The sequence below is a fragment of the Meleagris gallopavo genome, chromosome 2, assembly GCF_000146605.3.
Source record: "Meleagris gallopavo isolate NT-WF06-2002-E0010 breed Aviagen turkey brand Nicholas breeding stock chromosome 2, Turkey_5.1, whole genome shotgun sequence".
In the NCBI taxonomy this organism is placed as follows: domain Eukaryota; kingdom Metazoa; phylum Chordata; class Aves; order Galliformes; family Phasianidae; genus Meleagris; species Meleagris gallopavo.
In genome coordinates this window covers 45,671,487-45,691,011 of record NC_015012.2, presented here as the reverse complement: position 1 = coordinate 45,691,011, position 19,525 = coordinate 45,671,487, and the positions used below count along the sequence as shown (strand labels likewise).

Below are 19,525 nucleotides of genomic sequence, written 5' to 3'. Positions count from 1 at the left end.
TCTATATGACATGTGAAGAAACAATTGAAAAAAAAGAAAATTCAACCTTCAGTTTTCCCCTTTCCCTCAGGTAACTATGCAACCTTGCTGCCTTACTTGCACACTTCATTAAAGACATATTTAGAACTACTATTCTTAACATATCTGTTATTTGGAACAAGTCTAGCAGATAATGAGTTGCTGCTACTCTTACAAGAGGCAGGAATGAGCACACTCAAAATCAAACTCACTTAAAAATTTAAAGAAATATTTTCAGGTTTTGAAAATATTTAGCTAGCTTCACCATAATAAATGACTTTTGAGTCTTCACCATAATAAATGAATTTTTTTAGTCAGATACCCTTACAGATATTCAATTACAACATGCAATGATGGAGAAAATAGGAAATAGGACTGGAAATAGGACTGATTAAATTTCAAGTGTCATTCTATTCATATAAGACCTCAGACTTTATCTGAAAGAGACAGAACTCAGTAACTATTCTGCAGCTTCCAAAGCATTAAACGTCTTGGATATTTATATTAGGAACCTGAACACATATTCAAGCCCCTAATTAATTGAATTGATTAATACCTGAACTTCTCTGGTTGCTATTGACTTCCACGGGAATAATGGGAGATCAGTATCCTTAAAAATCAGGACAATTTATCTAGGTCTCAGAGCATGCACTTCAAAAGCCTAATTTTGAACTTCTTTGTTAGAAAATGATAGTTTAGAGTTGGAAAATAGATAACCTTCACATAAAGCATAGACAGCATTACCACGGAATGAGGAATTTAGTAAGAATGCAGTCTCATTAGATGTTAAATATTCAACATCAGTACAACATCTAAATTCTAAATTCTCTACTTCATGGTGGAAAATATGATGAAAATAATAAACTACAGATTATTCATTAATCTATTTTCTCTGGAGATCTGTGCTTGTATCTGTTATAACAGAAGAAATTGCACAAACTCATCTCAGTTCATTGATTGAGACCTCGAAATACTTAAGTGCTATTTCCCAGTTTTCAGTATATGAGCATGAGATCCTGAAGACTTCAAAGGTGTGAGTCAATAACTCACGTTAACACTGGACAAAACTCTTCAAACATGGTTAGCGACTTCCCGTGGCTGGCAGATGAGCCCTACAGTTTCTTAACATAAATTCCAGTGGTTCTGTATGAGTTTGAAGAACAGTCAGGAGAAATACCTAATATTTCCAGCTTTAAAACAATACTGATTTAAGATGGACTTCACAGTTCTTGCATATCCACATATCTCCCCTCAGCCAATACTACCATTTTACTTTTTCTTTTATTATTATCGTGAAAGTGAAATCCTTCTTCTCCTCTGGTTTTAATGTTAAGGTGATATATGAAGAACACCATCATTAAATTAAAACAAACACAAGCGTGTTTCACTTCTGCATAAATACAATTCCCTCCACATTTCTCTTCCTGAGTCTACTGTTGCATTTTTCCTCCTCTCTCAAAAAATCTCCTGTTTGAAGGATGGCTTTTCTGGAGCCACGTGGATTGCATGCTGATGGTTGGACTTCACATGTAGGAGGTGAATCACTGGAGTCATACAAAGAAGGCTGAAATTCTTCTTGCTTCCTGGGATCAAAGGCAGCTACTGCAGCTGCTCTGGCACTAAGGAGCGAAGTGGTCTCAGCCACCCTGTCCAGCACTCAGCTGGACCTTGTTATCAGTAAAAGTCAGCAAAGCACATTCACAGTTTCCCTTGTTAAATTAAGGGTAGGTTTTAAAGGGTAGAGGATCCTTATATTTCCTTCCAGCCCTTGCAATATGCAAAACATTATTCACTCATGCACAGATCACAAAGATCCTCTTTATTTATCCCTTTGCATGACACCTGGATATATACCCAGAGCTGTATTCAAGTACTGTATTGTAGGAAAGACTCAGTTTAAACGAGGCCTAGGTTAGAAGCTCTGAGTGACAGCTGCACAAGGCTAATTGGTGTTAGTGGTAGTGAGATAGAGCTAAACAAATCAGAAGACAAAATTAGTGGGCCTAAACTTTATTCTCATACTTAAGAAAAAACAAAACAGAAGCTCATCTTTCAGATGTGAAAGAGTTTCAGAAGCGTTCGCTTTAGTACATCGCCTGTTTTCCTCAGCATAGCCAAATATGATAATGCAGAATAAAAAGGGCTATTCAGCTCAGCTAAATCCAAATGAGTAAAGCACTTGGGAGTTCACAAGAAAGCTGGTCCTTGTGGTGTGAACTTTAAGACAAAGTCTGGAAAAACAGACAAAGCAAACAGGCCTTTGTAGAGAGTAGATGGTGTACAGCATAGCATGGTGCATAGAGTGCTACTGCTCTGAAGAAAATAGCCCTGAGTTTCTGTCCCCATAAAACTAAGCCTGAATCCAGAGCTAAAATTAAAAGTTTAAATTTTAAAGTTCCTCCAAAGCTGGTTTCTGTTGTACAAATCAGAAAAATTCAAGCTAGAAATCATCTTGCTTCACATCTTGCTACTGTGCTGCAGTGGCCCTCTCTGGCACAGCCAGCAGTCTTGCCCAGCTCAAGAAGATGGTTTTCATTAATCTTCCCAAGTTCCCTCCACACTAGCAGATTTCAGCACTTTCCTGGTCCTCCCAGAGTCAGTGAAAAAGTAGCACTTTGTTCTGGCAATCTAACTCTTTGGAGCATGTGCTTTCCATCAGATTATTCCCCTTATGGATATTAGCACAGTTAATTCTAGGTAGGAAGGTTTGTGATTTCTATGATTCAAGTTTTAATACTCAGACTTATAATTTATTGTTCTTTACACCACTGTTTGTCCAAGATCTATTGAGAGGACCCTGTTCATTTTAACAAACCTGTTGCCTATTCTGCAGCAAATATCCTGGTGCACAAAGTTGTGAATGTGCAGGCACACACCTACACATCTTTGCACATACATCTACGGAATAATTATGCCAGTAATGAAAAGCTATAAAACTGCTAGCTGAGTTATACAGCTTTCTATTTCCTTGTAAATGTGGAATGGAAAGATAAAATCTAAAAAAACACTGGGAGGGTGCATGGAAAGCAGTTGGCCTTGTTTCCCAATCATTTACCAGTGTTATTTCATCACGTTTATTTACAGATTTGATTAAATGCTTATATCTAGGCTAATTCATCTGATAGGTGACCTGCACACACACACACAAATGATTTCTAAGACCAAATTAATTAATTTTAATTATGCGCTTTTCTTCTTCCCACACTATTGACAAAAGTTCAAAGCACCTGCAACAGTCCAAGCAGCCTGGACTGCTCTGTTGCTTCCCAGGCACAGCAGACAGGAGCATGGAAGAGGCATGAGAGACCATGATTCATATGTCTTGCTCCTTTGCAGCTCGATTGGTTTACTCATGTAACGGAGAAGGCTGAATGTCACAAGCCTACCTGAGGACTTTTTGATGCTGGCTGTTATAATCCACAATGGAAAGTGTAGGTGTAAATATTAGATTCAGAAAACTTTTGTTAGATCCCACTGTAACATGAATATATTTTTTGGACTGTCTTGTATGCTGTTTCAACAGCACATGTAGAACAATTTTTATGGATTCCAAAGGAAGAAAAACAGGTTTTGTGACTGTATTTTGATTGACAAACTGTTTAAAAAGTATTTTTAAAAAGATAAAATATTGGATCAACGTAGCTACTTTCTTCCAAACACAGAAATAAGAAGCTAGGAACAAAAACCAGACAGAAGGTAATGCCTTCTCTTAACAATGCCTACGATATATCACAGAAAAGCACATTATTAATAGTCCTCTTCATTAATCCTTATATGTTATCTTGTAACTTTGTCTGGGAAATAAAATGAGGCTACAGATCTCCTATCTTATCTGCTGTAAAAAAGCCTTGGCTAAATAGTGTAGAAACCAGAGTTCTTTCAGACAAGTTGTCCCAAACACATTTTATTCCAGGTGCCTGAAAAACTGTGATCAGAGTTTTGACCCTGCTGCGGGATGAAGCTTAGGATGTCCTGTCTCATATTGAGGGCATAAAAAGTGACATAGGACTCAGCTTATTTTCTACTCCAGAACCTAAGAATTTAATTGAAACCTAAAATAGGGGCTAAGGAGGATGAGTCACAGAAGACATAAGGACACACACTGAGAAGTTCGTGCTACATCAATATTTTGATTTTTTTCTGTTAATGAATGTGTTTAATATATACTGCATCAAGTAACTTACAAGCAGTGACTATCATGAAAGAGTATGTGCCTAGACTCTTTATAAGAAACTTTCTTAAATAATAATTTTCTTAAATTTTCTTATAATATAGTTTTGTGTATTGTACTACAATTAACTCCCACTTTAGATGCTTCTGCTAATGCAAAGTCTCATGGCACAGGTGCTCTGTGAAGCAGCTTTGCAGATTTCAAGATTAAAGGAATGTTCTCAGAGAAGTATCTATGGACTCCATTGACACATAAGATCAAGCACTAATAAAGTCTTCTGGATTTGTTTTGTCCAACAAAACATTGTTTTGTCCAACAAAACATCTTAAACATTCTGAAAACCACTCAGATCATCTCCCATTAGAAATGTATTCTCTTTAAACAAAAGATAGAAACAATCAAGCATGTGTCCTAAGACTCTGTCCACTGATATGAGTAAATGAGGATGCCAGGCTATTTCATATAAATTGATCAGAATTAAAATGTCTTAAGAAAAAAGACCATGATTAAGAAAAGTCCTGAACTGCATTACTGGTGGACAAGGATGTACACTGAAAGAGGAATTATGTTAGTACAAATCTGTCTAGGGATGGGAATAGGTCAGCCATCAATTTTCTATTTTCTCATCTGATGTAATAAGTGCAGTCAAGTAGAACATCAGAGAAAAACAAACCCTATGACAAGCTTAAGTAGAGGTTCTGTAGACCTTCTAAAAAGACATTATTATCCTACATCAGAAAAAAACACCCTCCTCACTAAAACTATACTCAATCTGTTTATGTCTGAATGAGATAAAACTAGATCCTTTTTAATGAGTGGATGATAACAATGGCAAACACTTAAAGATGCTGTTCAGACATCTTAACTGATCTGGCTATCTTGCTGGTTTAGTAATTTGGTTATAGCGTCCCACACACCTAACTATGCCACTCTCGGATTTGAGCCAGTATTTTCACATAATGTACTGCTCTGTGTGTTCTTGCATATGTCTTTGATTTCTAAAGCATCTCTGCATCATGCTCCACATCTCTTTTAGACCAGGTCTATACAAAGCCATGCAAATGGCACAAGGTCATCACAGTGACAAAGTAAACTACAGTTTTTTAATATGAAATTTTTGTCTCAAGAACTACGAGTCAGCATTATTCATACCAAAGCATAAACACCTTTTCTGGAATGTTTAGTCCTCCTTATGAACTATTTTCTGCTATCATTAGTGTGTTCTGCCGCTGACTTGGTATGATATGAGGATGAGAACTGCTTAGGTATGATGTAGTCCTATGTCCTCTTTCTAAGAGAGAGGCTGATGATGCAGAAAGATAGATAAAGACACAACTTCTCAGTATCAAAGTTGATGGAAGAATGTAGTGGCCATTCCTTGGCAGAAATGAAGGTCAGCAGCATGCCCAGCTGTACTGACAGCAGAACAGACAGTTGCCTGTCGGACATGATCACCTCACCACAACTACCATCACTGCTACTCTAGACTTTGCACTCCTCAGGCTGCATTTAGAATACTGTATACAGTTTGAGGACTTCCTAATACAGAAGGATAATAATAATCTGGAGCTCATCAGCAGAGGTCCATCAGTATGGGTACAATTCCTGTCCTGTGAGTATAGACTGAAGGACTTTAGCTTGTTCAGCCTGCAGAAGAGATGGCTGAAGGAAAGCCCAACAGCAACCCTCTCATATCTCCAGGGAGGTTATTAAGAAAAGAAGAACAGGCTCTTCATGGTAGAGCATAGTGGGAGTGTGAGAAAATGGACATACCTTGAAACAAGAGAGGCTGAGATTGAATATAAGGCCAAACTTTTTCACATCTTCACTGTAGAAAAGGTTGCCCAGAGGGCTTTGCTGCCTTCATGCTTGGACATTTTCATATTCTCAGTGAATAAATTCCTGAAACCCTCAAAATTAATCTTATACCTGATCCTTCTTTTAGCAGGTGGTTGAACTACAGCCTTCTTAAGCTACCTCCCAGCTGGAGCAATTACGTAATTGTGTGACTTTGGCTGAACTCAGTCTGATTGTCTTTTCCTTGTACCCAGACAGGAACTAGCAGATAAAGTAATCCTTACGGCATTACCAAGGCATGAGTAAGCATCCAAGGGAACTTGGCCTACAATCTCCTACGGAACAAAACAAAAAAATCTACATTTCTTGTTCTTGTCTACCACAAATAGGTTCACTGATAAATAATCTTTCTCCTCAAAAATCAATTAAATCAATGAATCACTGAATTGCCCACTTTGTTCCACTTCACTCTGTCGAAAAATGTCTGTGCTGATTGCTTGTCTATGCATTCTATTTTCCCAGCAGATTACCTGCTGTGAACACAAACTGATGTTTGCATAAGTTCCATAACAAATTTCATAAGTCTCTTGTGGTGCAGAGGAGTATTCATCCTATCCAGTTCACATAAACTGCAGCCATTGTATTATCTGCCAAGAGGTGAGTAGGCATTCTGTAAACAAGCAGTGAAACCTCCATAGAAGTATTTGAATTGCACTGAGTTCTACATCATATCCATGTACGTGCGAATTGCATTTAATTCATGTTTATGTGATCTTGTCAGGTCCAACAGAGAAACATCCATAACTGTAGCTTAGTGAGGAGAAAAAGACTTCTATTCAGGCTATTTCTATCAGCTCAGAGAGGAATAAATCTCCTAAAGAGCTATTGGAAAAGTGCTTGTCAATTGACAGTACAGTCTATCACCATATCTTGCCGTCAGCGTATGGTCTCCTAGATGTGGAAATGGCTGATTTGTCTGATGAATAGACACAAGCAGTGACTGCTGCTTGGAGCAGTTCTGGAAGTTGCGTGCCAAAGGAACATAGCATCGGGATCATTCTGAGGTAGTTTCTTAACATCTCAAATTCAGAAGCAGCGTTTTTCTGGTAGTGTTAAAATGGACTACACTATTCTGATTTGTCATCTGAAGGCCACAAAGAATACTGTGAACTTCTGAAGCTCCCCATGAGTCAGTTGTTCATACAGAGATGTAGGACATGCTGGGTTTCCTGAAGAACATAGTTACTGCATGGAAAATACTCAGTAGAGAATGAATATTTTAAGAAGAATAACTTTGTATTGGGAGTGGTTTTGGCCTTCTAGAAATCAAGCGGAAAAAAAAAATATACAAAAATATCTCTTTTCTATGCAGAAGAAAATTTTAGATTTGAATCTTATCGTGTTGGGAAGAGTATATGCTCTATATCCATGAAAAAGAGAGAGACAGCGAGGCAGTCAACTTATGAGACTCATTTGGCTATATCAGCAAAGAATGAGTCAGAAATAGCTCCCACTCATTTGGATGCTACCCAAATGGGAAAAGTAGGGTATTTCTTTTTAATTTTTGCACGAAATAAGTGAATGTTCCCAAAAGAGCATGTTTTCTTCTTTTCCCAAGAATTTGTGCTACTACTATACAGTACTAGTTCATCCAGATAAACTATCGTGCAAATGTGGTCAGTCTTAAGGCAGATCTCACAGACTGCTTTGTAGACTGGGATGCACTTGGATTTGCTTCCTTCTGGTATTTCCTCTTTCCCCCACAAAAAGTACTCACAGAGTTCAGTGCAACATGAGATTTCCTGAAGGATGACATCAATCTTCTTAGGAACTGAGTGAGAGAATTCATACAATAATTTCTGTCATAGGGGAAGGGGGATTTCTAAGAACTTGCTTCTCCCATGTTTTCTAGAGCCTGCAACCCCAATCTAGTGCTGACTCAACAGTGTCTTAGAAATTGCAAATGCAGCAGCTGTAATTGTTTGAAGAACAGTCCTTGCCTATCCATGAATGCTGAAAATTGAACTTCACATTCCAGTGCCAATTTTGAATGAATTACTCAATAAAATAATTAGTTTGTATGTGGGAAAATTATACTGGGCAAGAAGTAATTGAAGATACTCAAATACAAACTTTGTAATTAATCTTCTCTTCAAACTGGAACAAATCAACAATTCTGACTCACTCTTAACAAGGTAGTTGGAGGAATACATCGTCTTCTCTTGCTTGTGGTTTTTCTTACGGATCCCACTGATGGGTAAATACAAGGACACTATGCTCCCCTAGACAACACAAGTATCTTTTGCACTTGGTATTCTTCTTCATTAGAAAGCTTCCCTGGATTCTGAAGATGAATCTGAGCAGACTACTATCTTTGAATCAATTTCTCTTTATACAGAAGTGCAGGTGTGCTGTGTTTTCAGTAATGACTACCAGTGCTCTTTTGGAATAGAGAACAGATCAGGACCAAGACTTAGTCACAATGAATGCTAATAATGTGCAGGGAGTCCTAAGAGCACAGGGGACACAGTGTTTTCCATAATGCAGGATCCTGTATGCTTTGTTACAGGAATACTAATGGCATACTGTGAGGTAAGAAAGAAAGCTCTCAACTATAATGGAGTTGAGAAGCTTAATACCAGTGTTCAATACTGATACCTTTCCTGGAGTGATGGAGTAGTAACAGCAAGATTTTAATTTGTGGTGTAACAAAGTCAGAATGTAGTCTATCAGTGCTTTTAGTGGATTTCAAATATTGCTTTTTATTTATTGACCTGTGTGGCCCTCATTTTCAAATCTGTGCACATAACCTTCTTTGTGAAGGATGCGAGAGGCAATTCAGATTTTTTTTTTCCCCTCATGCTTGTAAAGAGGCCTGTCTCCAAATTTATAGGTATAGATATATATGATAGGTAAAAAAAGGCATTTTCTTAACACTGCCATACTAAACCTCCTTGGAGAGAAAGGCTCAATCGGCAAGCTTTGGAGCTATTAGTATTTTAAGCGGCATTCTTAACTCTGCAGAAAAGTCAGATAAAGAAACTGCAGTGAAGCATATGTGTGAGTGTGTGAAGTCGCCAGTCAGCTCTGTGCAGTTAAAGAAAAATACAGTAAGATAGTGCATTGCTCCCACACCTTCTGGGGACACATAGGTCTGTTGATTCTACAGATATGCCATTACTTGGAATAGATACCTGGTGGGTTTTTCTTTTGTGATCTGAGACATTTATGAACTTGTCAGTTCTGCATGATGATCCTGAGAGGTCATCCTCAAGTTTAAGAGATGATTGTTTTTGAGAAAAGCCCAAAAAGTACCACACATTTTGAAGCTCCATGAAAAAATTTAGAGGTTCTTGGAGGAGGGAAAGATGTTAAGAGTGCCTGAATTATGTCAATTAACTGTCAGAGTGTACTGATGTTTTAGTATTTCACTAATATTATCAAAATGTCTCTGATACCTGTTGCTTCAGGAGCAAAAAAGAGCACAGCAGGTTTGTACCTGTACCGCAGCAGAAGATGGTAACTCTGCAGCACCTTCTCCAGTGTTCAGTGCCTTCAGCCCTGAGAATTCCTAAAAAGTTTGGTGGTGTTTTTTGTTTTTCCATAAAGCAGACCATTATTTTCTCCTATAATCTTTTGTGGATTCTTCTCTCAAGTACAAATCCGTAGTCCACAGCATCTGACAACTCATCTACTCATTGTGAAGAAGTAACCCATTTACTCCAGTTTGAAGTCACTAGCTGATATTTGCCTTTGATATGATAGGCAAAGAATGATCATGCCAGTCCTGTCTATTGCTTAGTTTTATAACTAAATGGAGACTGGATAACATACTACACATCCTTACAGCTGCTGAGATTCAGCAGAAATCAGACATTTTATTGAGTAACAGCCTGAAACGTTTTCACAACCAAAACAAAATAATTTTAATGCTGTTTCTTAAGAAAGAAACTATGTATCTGCTTTGTGACTCCATCATACATTCTTCCCTTAGAATTTCTTCTCTTGTTGGCCTATGTTAACTACTTTCTCTGAAGTTAAGCAGTCTTAAAATAAATATAACACAAGTGAACATTTTGGTAGAATGCAAAGTTAATAATTCCTCTGAGTAACAAAAATATCACACACGCACAACGATTCCTTAGCCAGTATATCTTCCAACTAGCTCCCAAGAGCTCATATGGGCCCAGCCAGTCTGCCAGTCATCACGTAATGCCATTTTTGAGTCAGTCACAGTGTGTTGATATGGTTCATCTATTAATAAGAGAACTGAGGGGAAACTAAAGGTAATGTGGAAGGTTTGAAGGTGTTGTTAAGAAGTGTTGTTGATGGAAGAGGAACTATAAATACAGTGAGGAGTTATCTCAGGGTGCATGAAATGAGATTACTGCAATTGGATAAAGGGGTTAGAGACATAAAGAATAGGACAAAAATCCATGGGAAGTCAGATTTCATTATTATTGTTTTTCACAGGGTAACTTCCTTACTACTAAAATGTACTCTTTTGACTGGGGATGAAATATTCACCAACTACAATTAAATACTTCCAAAATTATTCAATAAGTATTTTATAGAAAAGTGATCACATCCATCTAAATTTACCTGTACATTCAGTCTTACTAAGATAGTTAATTTTCTCAGGTCCTGACATGGAAGAAAAAAAAACCGTTTATGAGCAGGTACACTTCTCTTACTATGAGGTAAGTATTGCTTCTATTTGTAGGACACTGATGTTTAAGTAAGTGCTGCGTAGTGGAAAAAAAAAGTATGCATTTTAATGGGTGAAGAAAAGTAAGTGTGAAACAGATGATTTTCCAGTTTGAAGATACATTGATTTTTCTTAATTTTTTCTTTTTTGCTGTAGCATTTTCTTTGAATTTTGTGATTATCCAGCTAGTTAGAGAAAATGATTATGTAAAAAAAAAAAAAAAAAGGTTTACAATTTGTTTCAATTTTTTCTTAAAATTTAACTGGTTTTGGCCATTCATGGCAATGTAGCCATATTAAAAATTTACGCATTCACTTCAGCCTCACGTCAGTATAGACGTAAAACCTCAAAGTGGAATGAGCTGCTTTATGACAGAGCAGAACTATATTGAGAGAAATCTGTGCTAGACATTTTTCTCCCAGAATTTTGACTTATGTATTTACAATTTGGTTCTCACTTTTCACCATGATTAATAAATAATAAGCAAACAAATAAAGTCTTTTTTTTTTCTTTTTCCCCCAGAGCACACATTCAAATAGAAAAAGAGCTGATAAATTACCAGTGCAGTTCTTCTGGAAGTTGGGATTCTCTAGTGGGTGTCCAGGGATGCGACACTGAAATCTATGCTGCCAGAACTCAGGAAACCAGGGATTGCGGGTATTGGTATCCAGACGCAGCTTCAGATAGTAGTCATCAAATGACAAGACCTCTGGAGATTGCAGTTTGATGGTGATGCCTCCGTTTGCTTCCTGTTCATAACCTTCAATGACTTCATCTCTGTCTGCCCAACCATCACTGGAAAGAAATAAAAATACCTTATTATCCAGAGACAGAAAACTTGTTTTGAAAAAGCAGCTGGCCAAAGGCAGACCAGAATCCTCAGAAGCAAGTAATTAGAGGAAAATCTGAAGGCATATCTAAATTCAGGCAGATGGAGAAAGAAGAAAGCACAGTAAAAGAGACTTGTAATGAGCAGTCTGACTGATTTCATGCCGAGCCCTCATTAACTCATCTGGAATGAAGAGGATTTATCTTTGTCCCTTTAGAAAGAATTTTTGGGTGTAGTTTCTTGTGTGATATCTCCATGACTGAATCTCCTTGCTTTTTCCAGGCTATTCTGTGATGGTGAAAACTGAAAGAATTAAAATCAATTGAAAGCAAAGGATCCTGAGATTTCTTTTCAGCATGTGTGGATTATATAGCTACTAGAATATGAAGTGAGAAGTGCATTGTGTTGGAAGAGAGTAGAATATTATATCTATCAAGAATACTTAATAAAGGTGAAAAAATCCAAAAGAAAACCACATGCTATTCTTATACTATGTGGGATCTATGATAAAATTTCTTCTTTTTTATTTTCTTATAAATTTATTTATTTTAAAACAATGGATTTTTATTTTATTCCTCTGTTTATTCATTTAGGAGACATTCTTCAAAATCTGAGGTTAAAACTCTTTCTTGGAAACATTATTTCATGGAAATTCTATTTTAATAGGTTTTAACAAAGTCAATTTTGCTTAGTGTCTGAGTTTTAGTTTAGTTTTTTAAATTAAACATCTGTTGATTTTGTGTCATTCTCCAGTTCTTACTAGGGTCTCCTAAGAATAGTGGTATTATGGTCTAATTTAGGTGCAAATTTAAGTCAGCCACTGCTTATTTTTAATGCATTGGTCATCTCACAAGAGAAACAGATTATTCTGGTACCTCAGCAGCTGCATCCATTCAGAATCAAGTTGAAGTATTGCTGCTGTGACAAGCAGACAGATGAAGCACTCTCAGAAGAAAAATTTGATTGACCATTAAAAAAAGTCCCTGTTCACCAAAAAGTGACTTAATCCTGACCTCTCTTTAGGAGACTTTCATACAGCCTTGAGAAGAGCATTAGGGTGCAGAGCAAAGCCAGAGGCATTTATGAAACACTTGATATAGATGTGACTGGGACTCTAAAGTGGAAAACATACAAAATTGGAAGCAGCAAGCTCTGTCACAGTCCTAGACAGAGGTAAAGTGACTTGCATTGGGCATCTGTGAGTCTGGTTCCCAGCCACCAGACTGAACAGTTGCATGATTTCAACGGCATTTACATTGATTGCTTCATCTGGGCTTCAAGCACTTGAAAAAAAAAAATTCTGGTCTCCATGGAAAGACAGTAATGCCCAGTACTGAGTGCTTTTCATATGAGACACAGGATACAAGCCTCTATTACAGGAAGTCATTTCAGACAGGAACATCTGGTAGCAGACCTACTGAGCGACCAATGGCCTGGAAACTCACAGACAAACTGAAGGCCTCTCCTATGAGGACAGAGCTGGAACCCATAAACCTGGAGAACAGAAGGCTGCAAGGTGACCTGATAGCAGCCTCCCAGCATCTAGAGGAGAGCTACAGGAAAGAAGGGGACAAACACTTTAGCAGGGTTTGTAGACAGAACAAGGGGAAATGGCTTCAAACTCAAAGAGGGTAAACTTAGGTTAGATATATGGAAAAATTTTTTACAGTGAGTATGGTGAGGCACTGGAACAGGTTACTTAGTTATGCTGTAAATGCTCTGTCCCTGTAGATTTTCAAGAAGAGGCTGGGTCAGGCCCTAGGCAACCTGATCTACCTGAGGCATCCCTGTTCACTGCAGGGGAGTTGGACTACATGGCCTTCAGATGTCTCTTCCAACTCTAAGGTTTCTATGATTCTAAGACAGCATTGCATTACATTACAAACCTGGCTAGTTTGAGCCAGGGTTTCAACTTTGTTTCCCCTTTGCCAAAGCTTCGCAGTAGAAGTAGCTGAACTATTTGAACCACTGCCAAAAATCTTCATATAGCCAACCAAGCATGAGATACACTCACAGTATACATGTTGTATTCCATATGTGGTATGAGAGAGGAGCAGAAGGTTCAGGAAGTAGTTCATGGGAAGGAGGAAGCAACCGTTTGAGTCTCTTTATGAAATGGTGGACATGAGATTGAACCCCAAAGAGACTCTATAGCAGGCCTTCAGTGCTCTGTTCTGTCTTTGTACCAACACAGTCCTATGGATAACAACATGGTATGATCCTGGCTGGACAGCTACTTTTGATTTACCATAGAACTGCACAGAGTCAGAAGGCTAAATTCTGTCCGTTTCTGCTCCATGCCCACTCAGCTGACTAGAGTTTTGGACAGGGAAAGAAACTACAGCTCATCTACTCCTCACGCTCAGCATAACTAATAAAACGTACAGTGCACTCTTACTGCCTCATAGCAGAACACAGCTAGGCAGCCCTAGAAAGGTAAAACCAGGAGAGAAAACAAGCTAGCACCAATGAGAACAAAAAGACAATCTTTATTTCTTTTTATGTGGGAGAAAAAAAAGTAAGAGGTCACTGTCACAGTATAAGTGAGTCCTAATTGCATGATTACTTCGTTATTTGTCACAATGTTTATGGCTGGCAAACAGTAGACTCAAGCAGAAATATTACCGAGTCAAAAAGATTAAGTAAACCCAGCCATTTTTTACTAGGCTTTCTAGAAACGAGATAGTTTCTCTAGTGCTTGGATTCCTACCAGCCAAACACTGCAAGTGATTTATTCTACTCCTTTGCAAGTTTGCCTTGGAAAATTGCCAGATTCACTCTGAAAGGCAAAGAAGAGCAATTCTACAAAGACAAAAAAAAAAAGTGTATTTTGAGTTCTTTGAGCGCAGCTGATGGAAAAGTTTTTGTAAATTGGATCACAGATCGTCACCTAATGTTACTTTGGTCTCCCCCAAGAGACCTAGATCTCTTCCTAGCCCCAAATGTTTTTGTTCCTTCTTAGACTTCCTCAAATTATTAAGTCAATCTCATAAGTTTCGTTCACAACCAAATGTGAAGAAAAGTTTCTGAAATCAGAAAAAAAGTTCATACGTGTTGAACATCATATGAAAGTTCTGCTATACGTTCAGAAATGTCAAGGGAGCAAAAAGAAGCCCTCTGGTCCTTGAGGAGACCTCTGCCATTCCAGCAGCCTCAGGCTGGCAGTGCTGAGAGGTGCCCGAAGGCCATGCAGCCACATCAGCACCTTTGGGAGGACGGTTATCAAAGACCTAAGATCTTTTTACAATACCTAATTAAATTTCTTTATACTGTGAAAAAGGGAATTAAAAATTAATTAAAAAATAGTCTGGAAACTGGATTTTTAGTGCTACATGAATAAATGGATGGTATTGCAGATGGCAGTATGAAAAAAAAGACTTCTAAAGCTGAGCAACACCATGATTCTGAAGCCCAGAGCGTGCATGTCATTGTCAAGAACATAAGACCAATAGCTGATTGAAAGGAAAAATGAAATTACATTTAAAAAAAAAATCAGAACATTGCATTCTATTTCTTTGTTGTCAGAATCTAGTGCTTTCCACTTAGTTTCCTTTTTCATTTGACTGAGTACAGAATAGCACTGCATGTTACCAGTACATCTCTTCCATGTGCCTTTACTGAAGATTTCAAGAGGTAGCCCAATATCCATCACCAAAAATGCCTTCCCTGCTGATTGTGGGTATTGTGAAACTGTCTAGCCTTAAAACCTGTTGGGTATCTTGTGCAATAGCTGATCAGAAGCTCTGCAAGGGAGTTTAAAGTGTGAAGACATAAACACTGGGGGAGGAACAAGCACGTGGGTGTCAAACCAGCAACCACACTGTTCACTGTTAGGAGAGAAAGAACAAACTGCTTTTGTTACAGTTTTGTGGACTTCTCTGCAAGTGAAATGGTCACTAATATTCTATAAGCTGCTCTCAGTTTAGATGACAATTAATGGCTAACATTCATAATGCCAAATTCAAATTGCAGCATTTAGTAACAAAATCAGACAGGGAGGGAAAAAGCCCAGTTACCCTGTCTAGCTTCAGAAGTCCTATTTCCATTACCTCCAACTGAGTCTGAAGAAACAAAGCTGATTTTTTCTTAACCAATTTACCATTCTGTTACTATATTAGAATGGACATATCTGAAGTACGGTTAAAGCACAATCTCTCTATTTTCTGAACGGCAGTCACAGATATTTACGTAACTGAAACACTAGGATTAATGTAATGGATTCCCAGTTTCCTCTCCTCTTCCAAACGTGAACACTGTCAGCTGCTTTTCACAAGGGCTGATGAGATAACCAGCAGTCAAGCATTTATTTTCATCTCCCCAGGACTCAACTGCAGCAGCAGTCTGGCTCAGCTTCCCAGCACAGCACTTGGAGTATTACTGTTTCAGATGTTTTTCCCAAATAGACAAACAAACACACCACACAGAAACATGCTATTGCTTATTAAGACTACTTGGAAGTTGCTCTTCGATAACTATGGAAAGTAACATTCTTTCATAGGTAAAGAAAACAAAACATGTTAGTCAATCATGGAAACTGAGTGGCACTTCGAACACTGCATTCTTACAGGTCTTGATTTGATGGAGAGCAACTGATTCATGCCTGTGTGTCTGGAGCATTGAGTTGTTGGCAGATTTGTCAAGCCCTTTGTACTACCTAAGGTAATGTTTTCTTGAGAAGTTCGTGTTCATGGTTACTTTTTTTCTTCTGTATTGGCCAAGTCTCATAAAATAAATAAAAAAATTAAGAACACAAAGCCCTTCATACATGCCAAGTGAACTATTTTTCCAGTAATTCTCCTGTCTGGTGCAGATATTCTTGTTATTATTATAAAATGAGGCAAAGCAGATATCCTCCAGTTAAGGTAGTAGTAGGGTCTCAGGTAAACATAACTGTCACACAGACAGATTAAGAGTCTATTGCCATTCTCTGTATCCACAAAACTAAAGCACATGTCAATATACTTTCCTTGCAAAGTAAATATCTAGATTCACAAAGCATGTTTCGGAAAGCCTTCTTACCGTTGCTCTCAAAGCCATCATAACCTGCTGCTATATTAAATTTCTAATAGATTTAAATATGAGGACTGTTCAACACTCAATAAAATGTCTTGGCCATTTTGTCATTTATGTCAATAAATTTACTTTTAATGAAAATCATTATATGCTGATATATTTTGATGTTTTGTTTGGAAAGTGCTTTTTGCAAAACTATCTAAGTAGTGAGCAGACACTGCCTATTAAGAAGCAGCTTACTGAGAGGCTTTTCAAAATACTACAGCCCTTCAGAGAACGACAAATGGAGTTTAAATAATTTCTAATTTGGTTCTGATAAATGCCAGTGCTTTTGATGGCTGATCAGACCCAGAAGACTAGAAAGACTATTTCTCTCTCTCTTTATAAAAATTCTCTTCTGATAGTGCCCTACCGGAAAATCCAGCATGAATTCTAACCTCTGTCTGCAGGATACAATTGCTGTGTGTTCCTCTGACAGAATGTGTGAAAATACAGAGCTCAGCATAAGATGAGCCCCAAAAGTAACTGTTGTGCTAGATGGAATAGGTGTCTCCACAAAAAGGTCAGTGTTGCTACTTGGTATGAGCAAAAATAGCAGAAATTGCCCAGAGTCCATTAACAAACAGTATTTTAACTGGCTTCTCAGCTACCCAATTCTTGATGTAGACTTAAAAAAATTATCTTGCCTGCCTGGTATAACAGAAAGAAAAAAAACCACTTAGCTGATTGTGAAGGAGGATGGAACTCTTCTCAGGTAAAAAGGAACTCTACCAAAATGCTCAATTCTCATGTAATACAGGCCTCAAACTGAAGATTTTACGTAAAGAAAGAAAAGACCATCCTATATTCACAAGTCATCAGCTAGCAAAGCATCTTTCCTCCTTCAGCTTATGCACTGTGAGTCAATCTGGCCACCATCAGCTGAAAGGTGCTGACTGCTATTGTTAACAAGCATGAGGTTAAATCTTAGAAGCAAAAGGTTATTTTTGCCCTCATTCATTAATCTTGTTCAACAGGCTTACATACTTGCATTAAAGTTAGAAGAGATTTCCTCAGTCACAAAACCATAAGCTCTTAAACATAGTTTTATGTGTTTCATGAGTCCTGACAGTCCTAGCAGATTAGTCACACAGAATCACCAAGGTTGGAAAAGACCTTCAAGATCATCCAGTCCAACTATCCACCTATCACCAATAGTACTCACTAAACCATATCCCTCAACACAAAATCCAAACTCTAAAGTCCACCAACTACAAGTAATCCTGTATCTCACTGCTGGCAAGGTCAGGCTGAAATGCTACGCGCTGCCACGCTACAACCTGTGGCTTGCTGAGTATTGTCCAAGCTCAAAATAAGACTAAAATTTACTACATCTTGTCAACTGGGAGAAAAACAAGGTAAATAAGCCAATACTCTTGCTTCTTTAAGCACAGGCAGGAGACACCACTTCCCCGAACCGGCTGTCTTTTGCAGCACACATCACAAGGTACAGCCAGCTGAGAGAGCTGGGGCTCTTCAGCCTGGAGAAGAGAAAGCTCCAGAGGGACTTTATAGCAGCCAGTACCTGAAGGGGCCCTACTGAAAAGCTGGGGAGAACTTTTTGTGAAAGAATATAGAGACAGAATAAGGGGAAATGGCTTCAAACTGGAAGAAGGTAGATTTAGACTAGATACTAGGAAGAAATTTTTTACTGTGAGGGTGGTGAGATACTAGAACAGGTCACCCAGAGAATTTCTGGATGCCCCCTCTTTCTGCTTATGAGGAAGCAAAATTGCTTCTGACAGGATCTTGGTGATATCAGGCAAAACATTTGCAGGTAGGCCAGTATACAGAAAGTAGAACAGAACTCACCCAGCCAGTAAAAAGGCTCTTTAGTCATGCAAAGCCCCTTTCAAGAGGCAGCCTAAATCTAAGAGACACTCTCCCTTCAGTGGCTGGCCCTTATATGAGACCAGAATTGTTCCACTCTGGGTCCACACCTTCTGGTCGCATGGGGAGCACAGCTGCAAAAAATTTGCCTGCGCTCCATAGGCAAGCCATAGTCCTTCACCAGGTGCTCAATCACCAGTTCAAGCCATGACCTAACGTTCAAGGCCAGCTGGATGGGGCTTTGAGCAATCTGGTCTAGTGAGAGGTGCCCCTGCCTATAGCAGGCGGGTTAGAACTAGTTAAACCATTCACTGATTTCCCCATAGGCTGCATTGGACTCAAATGTACCTTGAATTCCAACCTTCAGTTTTCTCCTGGATGTGGACTTTCATAGGTTAGTATGGACTCAAATCAACTGAGAGCATCATGAGAATGTCAGCTATGCAGTATGGGAGCAGAACAAGAAAAACACTGAAGCAACTTCTTGGAGGGCAATGGAAAGTAAAACGGAGAGAGATCGTTGCCTTACCAATTTCTGTCATGCACAACAGAAGGTAGAAGAGGAGCAATTAAGAATCATTATTATGCAGTTACTGATTTTAGACTTATAATACACATAAGGCTACTATGCTACTGTGGATTATAATCCTGTCATGGACTATTAATTGAAGAACGTGTCAAAACTTGGTGGGACTTGATGGACATCTCTAGGGAGAACTAATGTGATTTAGGAAAAGCCCAGTAATATTTATCTATTAGCTCTGCTACTTTTAAGACAGGTATGTGTTAACCATCGCGGTTGGAATTCAAAGGTCCTAAAGAAGGTGCTACTTTCTGAGTGAAACTGAAAGATGAAGTCTTAAAAAAAAATTCCCAAGGTTACCTTCTGCAAGCATTTACTCAGAATTCTTAGTACATTTTCTGTTCATGTCAGTTTCATTTCATAACACTGCATATGCAATTTTTCACTTCCTGCCCATGGTTACTGATGCTGCACAGCCGTAGTAGCACATTAGTTCCTATATTTTCCACCAGCACAAATTGTTGAAAAGAGCTTCCAATTTTTACTTAGTGAATCAGTGGTTTTTTTGAATGAATGACACTCTGTACAGAACCAAAG

General features: G+C 38.3%; 1 protein-coding gene across 5 annotated transcripts in view; it reads right to left on the bottom strand.

Moving 5' to 3' along the window:
* The window catches only part of GRM1 (glutamate metabotropic receptor 1), a 177,264-nt gene that overhangs the window by 51,036 nt on the left and 106,703 nt on the right, over positions 1-19,525 (bottom strand). For all 5 annotated transcript variants that reach the window (XM_031552453.1, XM_010707147.2, XM_031552454.1 and 2 more), the window contains exon 3: positions 11,254-11,489. In XM_031552453.1, the coding sequence (XP_031408313.1) occupies positions 11,254-11,489 (236 nt within the window). The remainder of the gene's footprint in view (positions 1-11,253; positions 11,490-19,525) is intronic.